This window comes from Protopterus annectens, chromosome 3.part1 (assembly GCF_019279795.1).
Source record: "Protopterus annectens isolate FY-2018-M chromosome 3.part1, PAN1.0, whole genome shotgun sequence".
Lineage (NCBI taxonomy): Eukaryota > Metazoa > Chordata > Ceratodontiformes > Protopteridae > Protopterus > Protopterus annectens.
Window position 1 is genome coordinate 484831858 of NC_056732.1, and position 8858 is coordinate 484840715.

Consider the following 8858-nt stretch of genomic DNA (forward strand, 5'->3'; position numbering starts at 1 on the left):
CTTTCTTCTCACAACTCTCATCATAACTCCATTTATGGGCAGCACTGAATAACTCTTGGTCCCTTTCTTCTCACAACTCTCATCATAACTCCATTTATGGGCAGTACTGAATAACTCTTGGTCCCTTTCTTCTCACAACTCTCATCATAACTCCATTTATGGGGCAGTACTGAATAACTCTTGGCCCCTTTCTTCTCACAACTCTCATCATAACTCCATTTATGGGCAGTACTGAATAACTCTTGGTCCCTTTCTTCTCACAACTCTCATCATAACTCCATTTATGGGGCAGTACTGAATAACTCTTGGTCCCTTTCTTCTCACAACTCTCATCATAACTCCATGTATGGGCAGCACTGAATAACTCTTGGCCCCTTTCTTCTCACAACTCTCATCATAACTCCATTTATGGGCAGTACTGAATAACTCTTGGTCCCTTTCTTCTCACAACTCTCATCATAACTCCATTTATGGGGCAGCACTGAATAACTCTTGGTCCCTTTCTTCTCACAACTCTCATCATAACTCCATTTATGGGCAGTACTGAATAACTCTTGGTCCCTTTCTTCTCATAACTCTCATCATAACTCCATTTATGGGGCAGTACTGAATAACTCTTGGCCCCTTTCTTCTCACAACTCTCATCATAACTCCATTTATGGGGCAGTACTGAATAACTCTTGGTCCCTTTCTTCTCACAACTCTCATCATAACTCCATGTATGGGGCAGTACTGAATAACTCTTGGTCCCTTTCTTCTCACAACTCTCATCATAACTCCATTTATGGGGCAGTACTGAATAACTCTTGGCCCCTTTCTTCTCACAACTCTCATCATAACTCCATTTATGGGGCAGTACTGAATAACTCTTGGTCCCTTTCTTCTCACAACTCTCATCATAACTCCATTTATGGGGCAGCACTGAATAACTCTTGGTCCCTTTCTTCTCACAACTCTCATCATAACTCCATTTATGGGGCAGCACTGAATAACTCTTGGTCCCTTTCTTCTCACAACTCTCATCATAACTCCATTTATGGGGCAGCACTGAATAACTCTTGGTCCCTTTCTTCTCACAACTCTCATCATAACTCCATTTATGGGGCAGTACTGAATAACTCTTGGCCCCTTTCTTCTCACAACTCTCATCATAACTCCATTTATGGGGCAGCACTGAATAACTCTTGGTCCCTTTCTTCTCACAACTCTCATCATAACTCCATTTATGGGGCAGCACTGAATAACTCTTGGTCCCTTTCTTCTCACAACTCTCATCATAACTCCATGTATGGGGCAGTACTGAATAACTCTTGGTCCCTTTCTTCTCACAACTCTCATCATAACTCCATTTATGGGGCAGTACTGAATAACTCTTGGTCCCTTTCTTCTCAGACAGATTTTCAGTGGATTTCATGTCTCATCCTTCATTAAAGGACAATGATTTCTCAACATACACTGGAATACCCAAGAGTCATGACTTCAGTATTCAGAAAGGGTCAAGCAATTTCCTGATATATTTTAACGCAGAGAATGTTTAGAATTATGGAGCTTTTGTATATCTGTTAATTTTAATATATGGCTAAATTCTGCTCATTGTTACACCTAACGTATTTCAAGCACAGAGAAAGTTTCACAATATTCAATTCCTGACAACTCTGAGATTTGTACATGCTGAGTGCATCCTTAATATTAGATAATCACAAAACTATCATTATGGGAAAACTTATGTTTGGACATGCGACAATATTTGATAACCAGGGTTAAGGGTAATAGAGAAATTTAGCCTTTCCTGTCCCATGTATTTGAACCTTCAGGCTTTGTCCTTGGGCTGAGACCTAAGCAATCAAAAGTGGCACAACTCCAAAGCCTGGCATATTTTATAAAGTGGTTTTCCAAACTTGTTAGTCATATCTCTGGATATCCACTTTAACATGCTTGCTAAATCTCCACATGCTTAGAAGCACTGACCAAAGTAATGAAGGCACTGCAAAATCTACATGCTCATGACATGCTGTGTAGGGAAACTGCCAAAACATCTAAAAACACTAGCAGGAAGAGTTCCAGTTCCATTAAAATAGCTACATATTTTAAATAAAATATTAACTCTAGAAGAATAACATTGTATAACAGCAATATACGGAGATGGGGAATAAGCAGTTTTAACACCTTGGTTTCTCTCTGGTGCTTAATGTCAGTGGTGTGATTAAACTGAGCACCATTAATTACACAGGGGATGCCATACTAAGACAGATAATTAGTTCATATTGATAGCTTTCTGCAATGTTTAGTCTACGACAATTTTTGAATTAAATTATGAAGAAGGATTTTATAATAGCATGGACTTAACTATTCATGCACTTAAAACATGCATTAACTCTTTTACCTCTGATGTCTTCAGTTTTTTTTTTTGAGGATAGCTTAAATCATACCTCTCAACTGCTCTGATTTTTACCTTCACATTTCATTTGGCTCCCTCTAGAGTTACTGATTTGCTTCATTAAGAAGACCTCTCTAAGGGTACACACATTACTAAATAGATGAAATAAGCCAATACAAAAACTTACTTCACTAACTATGCAGTGTCTAATATTTAAATATCTTATAAAAAATAATAAGGAGAAGAAAGTGCTCCCCTTTTGGGCCATATATTATCGTTTTTAAAGGCCAGTGCAATGATTTTAATACACACAGGTTAAGACTGTACATAGCAATTTGCTCTATCTTTCTTAAAAACTTTGACTAACTGTGAAAGGATTAAAATGCCAGCAGTATTTGTGCATTATTCTTCAAAACAAACCTCTCAAACTGGTAATACAACAATCCAGGATAAAGCCGAAAGATCTTAGGGATCACCACAGCGGATCACCTGTCCGCTCATGATTGGCAGTGGAGTTTTAACAGTGTCAAGTTGCCAGCCTGGCACACAACCTTCCACAGAAGGCACACACGCACCCACTCACACACAGGGCCAATTTAGAGTGTCCAATCCACCTACAGCAGGTCTTTGGTATGTGGGAGGAAACGGGAGCATGCGGAGGAAACCCACATGACCACAGGGAGGACATGCAGACTCCACACAGCAGGCACCCCAGCCGAGGATTGAACCGGAGAATGATAAAGTCAAAACATAATGAAGGCAAAAGCCCAAAATCATATGTACTTGGAAAGTTAGTAGAATAACAGTCTTTGCATTACCGCTCATTTTCTAAAGGGTACTGAAGTCTGAAACTCAAATGTCTATCATTATTTGGTGACTGCAACATTCAAAGATTTAACAGAAAACCACAAATTCTATTGGGGAGAGATCAAAAGTATGAGGCAAAAATCAGGGCTAGTTAAAATCTAATATGAATGTTAAAACATATCTTTTGCAAATATGAATCAAACCAACACCACTGTTCTAAGTCCTTACTGTGGGATCATGATGCACATACAAACAAGCATAAATACAAATATTTCAAGGACTGGCACTAATGCCCTTCTATTTTTTTATTTATTTTTATTTTATTTATTTTATTTTTATTTAACATTTGTTGACCGGGAAAGTCCAACTAGGTTCCACAGATCCTGTTTTCAGCGGAGGCCCGGGGAGAAATGCTCCAGATGCATGTCTTTAGAAACGGGAGCCTAGCCTGCCAATATACCAAAACACTTGTTCCCATAATAAGTGCCCAGGCTGTTCTTAAAAATATCTAAGCTAGTATTTGCGATAATGTAACTTGGTAGTCCATTTCATGCATCAGCTGTTATCTCAAAGAACCAATCAGTACACTTTTCATTCCTATAGAATCTGCTACATAGGCTGATGATTGTCTAGTACTTTTTGATAACCCCAAACATTCCCAGAGATGGCTGTCTCTAAATGCCCTATATACCTGAATAAGATATTCTCTTAGATATCTATGAGACACTGTATGAGTTCAGATATTTTAGTATTTCATAATAACTTACATTTTCACATCCATGGATAACCTTGATATATATTTTCGCTGTAGTTTTTCCAGTTTACGAATGCTCTTTTTCTTATAAGGTTTCCATATTGTTATTCCCTACTCAAGTTTGGGTGTAATGTAACTAACAATGACTTAGTTCACCATTTCTGATTTCCTCGACTTTATAAATCTTTTTATACAGCCTATAGTTCTATAACTATCATTAACCAATCGGTTGATATTATTAGAAACATTCAAAGCTGGATCTACCCATATACCCAGGTCCTTAAATGAATCTACAGTTTCACTCCCTGTGTGCTGTACTAAATATTCACCTTTGGATTTATGTCTCCGAAATCTCATATGCTTAGTTGTTGATATATTTATCAGCATATTATACTCTTGTGCCCAAATGGTCAGTAAGTTGTCTGTATCTGTGTCGCTGATTCTCGAGTTAAGGGATGTCGAGTGCATTAATTAGCCTCACTTAATAGCAAAACACAACCAAACATGGTAAAATTATGTTTAAAACACCCCAAGATAGTCACGTTCATTAGTTTTCTTACTTATATAACCAAACGTATTGTATGAAATGGAGCTTTGCTCTTACACTCTGGAATCTAGAAACACTAAAGTTTCTGTAAAACTTCTGAGTTGAAAATTAAAATCAACTGGGAGCCCCACAAATTTAAAAGGAACATGTGCTAAATACAAGTAATACAGGTGAGGTGACATCCATGCTTAACAGACCTGCTCTCTCAAGGAAACTCTGCATAGTCAAGACAGACTTCAGCGATGGGTAAAAACGGTATTACCATAATTACTGGTACACTAGTAGACAGATGTGTTTTAATTTATGCTAGTTGCTATACTGTTATTATTACTATTATTATATAGTATGTTTTGTTGTTGCTGCCTGTATAATAATAATAAACGCTTCAGCAGAACACTGACGCTTGCCAAACCAAAGACATCAAACAGCAGTTTCTTCGTATTGAATTTTGAACTCAATTTAAACAAGTGGGCGAATAAACAAGTGAACGAACCAAGAATTAAATATTTACGCCTCAGCAACAAAGATCGCTTTAGGCAACGTTTTTCTAAAAATGCTGTATTTTCTTAAGGAACGCATAATGGTCAAGGTGCTTACCTTACAGACATACCTTTGGGAACTATGGCTAGGGTTAAACAAGCCCCCTGGGATCATTAGCATAGTAATTACCTATGAACTTATGAAAGACAGACACAGATATTAGAGAAATAGTTATGTATATATGTGTGTGTGTGTGTGTGTGTGTGTGTATGTATGTATGTATATATATATATATATATATATATATATATATATATAAAGGTCGATAGAAAACACATCTGCGCCAAAGCATAATTATTCCCTAGAATTATCTACATAATACATTTAGTACGGGTCATTCCTGTAGACCATGTCACTTGACGCATCTCCGTTTGTCACCCGTAGAAATGCTCACCAGACCTTATAACTGACCCGTTATCTTACATAGTCAAATAATAACTTAATCATAATGATTATTAATATAACCATGATAGCATGCTTTTGGGAAACATCCGCAGAACAATATATAACAGAAAGCAATCGCACTCAGCTAACCGGTGCAAACATAATACGTAAGTACCACATAGTTATATTATTTACAGCTGACTGCTTATGCATCTCACCCCTATCACCAGAACTCTCACCCTTCCATCTCCAGAATGCGGAGCACTACTTTTCAAAATGTGGAACAAACAGACAAAATGTGGAATACTTACCAACAGCTTCAGATGTGAAGTCCACAGGATGGCAAAAATTTGTTAATTTATAATTTTTACTCAACAAAAAGTTCTTTCGATGAATTACTATGATTCAATATTATTTATCATGGACATCTGTTAAAAAATACTTTACGCTGAATGTGTGACGGACCCTTTCAGTGTGGAACAATAAGGAACATTGACATTTTTAAGACGCAAAATGAGGAATGAGCCTCGTGACGAGGTGCGTTTGAGAGATATGCCTACCACTTCTTAATACTAAATACAAACTGCGATTTTACCTTGCCCACAAAAACAAATCCTACAAACATTAGTTGCAGCATTATCCTCTCCATTTTTTTGCTTTCGCCTCTGTAGTAGCTTGCATTCGATCTTCGTTTTAGGTTGATCTCACCAGCACCTCATATTTTATGAGTTCCTTCATGGTGCTGACTTTCAATTGGTTATTAAGCTGCAACCGAGGGCCAGGCTGAATTTATTTTGGTGTTGTTGCTGAACAGACAGGGGTCGCGTTCTCCATCGCAAATCTAGACTGTTACTGGTCAGATGCATAACGGTTTTCCAAATAAATAAATCACGATAAACTCAATGTGAGGGAGGGGTATTATTCTCAACTGCGTTTGTAGTAACAACTAAAAGCCAAGTGAGTATAATTTTTCTGCTCGGGTGCTAGATTTATCCTAAAACAGACTTTTTTAATTGCCTTAAACAGTTTGAGTATCCTTGCACTGGTGCGTTATTTGCCGTGCGCAAATTTAGTATGTGAGCCACTTACTTTGCGTCCTTGTTCTGTTTGCTCTGCCCTCCTGATACCATCCCCACAGGGGAACAAACAACAACAAAACAGATGGGGATAACTATTTTTGCATGGGTGCCACCTTTTCAGATATGCTGAGTGGGTCATTTTTAACGGAAACGTGAGATTTTGCTGCACAAACCTTATCCAAAGCAAAGGACTGCCAAAATAAACCCCAATCGTGCAGAAGTTGCATTGCTTCTGTTGTTTCGTTTAATATTAAGGCGTTTGAGATGCAGAATAATTTTATGTGCACATATCAGAATAAACTTGGGAAATATTTCTGTTTAAAAACGTCAGGACATTTATATTTTTTCTTGGGATGCACCTGCCCAAATAGGGGCTGTCTTGTGTAAAGATGGTGAGAGAGCTTGCGCTTATTCTAGCATTCAGCGGCTGCCGAGTGAAATAAGTAATTCTGCAAAGGACGCCTGTGTATCGCTGGAAATACATGTCCTTTGGCCTTCTCGCACGCACAATTTTATTTTTATTTATTTGATTTTACTTTTGTTGACCGGGATAGTCCGACTGGATGCATGCCCATTTTCAGCGGAGGCCCGGGGAGAAAAGCACCAAGGGTAAGCAGATACAGCATTACATAATGTATCAAACAAATAACAATACAAATTCACACATGGCACTTTCACTTATCGGCACTTAGGATAACTTGTCACTCAGACATGGAAGGAAACTGATTCATTTCACCCTAAGAAAACTTACCCGGCCGACTGACCAAAAGCGGGCTCTGCAAAACGTGGCTGGAGAAAATGACTCAGAAAATGAAAAAAAAAATGTACAAGTTAATTAATTGAAAAAAAAATGACAGAAAAATTGGTTACTGCACACACATCAGGTAACATTCATATTCTCTCCATCAATGGATAGGGGTGAAAATAATCATGCTCACACTTTAACCAATAACCACACACACACACACACACACACACACACACACACGTGTTTGGGAGAAAAGGCCGGCTGCCACAGTCACGCATTTATTGTGCCATACAGTGAAACAAATGGATCAATTAGGCCAATTCTCATAAAATCAACACCAATCGGTGCCAATCACTTTATTTCTTTCTCTGGCCCCTGCAACTTTGGGTTAAGAGAGCAACCAGTCTGATGAAATGTGATGTTGCTACAGTTTTGCTTTCTGCTGTCCATAACCCTCCCCTTGCAATTTTCTCCCACACAAAACGGGCTGTGGCCATAATTTCTTAGCCTACTAAATTATCTAAGGATTGGGAAAAAAAAAACAAAAACATGCTGACACATTAACCAGTAATGTAACAATACTGTTGTTTGGAGGAAGCTGCCACAGCCACGTGTTTATCGTGAAAATTGCTAGACTTGTATTAAAATATAAGTGTCAAAATGGATTTTCTCCATGACTATTTCAGATATTGCAGCTGACAAAATGGATTTCTATATTTCAGACCACAAATAGTTACAGCAATTTTATGTTGCAAGCTAGATAAATAGTGCTGCTTTGTTCTGAAACAAAGGTATGCCCTTGTTCTGTTCTCCATTCCATGACAGTAAAACTTGTTTGTATGCTAACCAACAGTCTCTGAATAATAGTTGCATATTTCTACCATCAATCTAGGATGTAAACTCTAACTAGATGAACTGTTTCAGAATATCCCTGTACATTTATTTAGTGTATGGTATTTGTTTTATTCTAATGATGGGTGGAATAATAAAAAGAGGAAGTATTAACATTGGTGATGCAGCCTATTTTTCTGCTTTCTGTAATTTCAGGGCCAATGATTTTTTTTTTGTGAAAATTCTCAAAATAATGCAACTGAATCATGGATCAATTGGGGCCAGTTTTTAGAAAATCAATGTCAGTCAAGGCCAATCACTTGCCACTCATAATATTCAGATATCCACAAGGGGCAAAACTACGGTTGCCACCTTTTCAAATGCCCAAAGTGGGACATTTTTGGTACAAACGTCAGATTTTGCAGGCCGAAACATACCCACGCACAGTACAAAGGACAGAACTTCACTTTTTTGCCTAAATAAAAGCTTATTCTTATAGCATTTTAGTTGCTTATTCTGTTTCTTATAACATTTAGGTGTTTCAGATACAGAATAAATGTTTTATACAACTATTACATAAAATACAGGAAACATTTTTGTCCTAAAATCTCAGGACATTTGCCATTTTTACAATTTTTTTGCAGGACACAACTGCCCAAAGAGGGATTGTCCCTCACAAAGTGGGACAGGTGGTAACCCTAGGCAAAACCTGAAAGGGAAACAAAACCGATCAGACCATCAAGCACCAGTGGTGCATGCAAAACATTCAACCAACACCAAAGACTGACGAG

At 37.8% G+C, this 8858-nt stretch overlaps 1 protein-coding gene across 1 annotated transcript in view; it reads right to left on the reverse strand.

The window, feature by feature from the left end:
• Positions 1 to 6409, reverse strand: part of CCN3 (cellular communication network factor 3) — a 368026-nt gene extending 361617 nt beyond the window's left edge. Inside the window, exon 1 of the mRNA XM_044066923.1 lies at positions 6005 to 6409. Within this exon, the coding sequence (XP_043922858.1) occupies positions 6005 to 6058 (54 nt within the window). The 5' untranslated portion in view covers positions 6059 to 6409. The remainder of the gene's footprint in view (positions 1 to 6004) is intronic.
• Positions 6410 to 8858: the final 2449 nt, after the last annotated feature.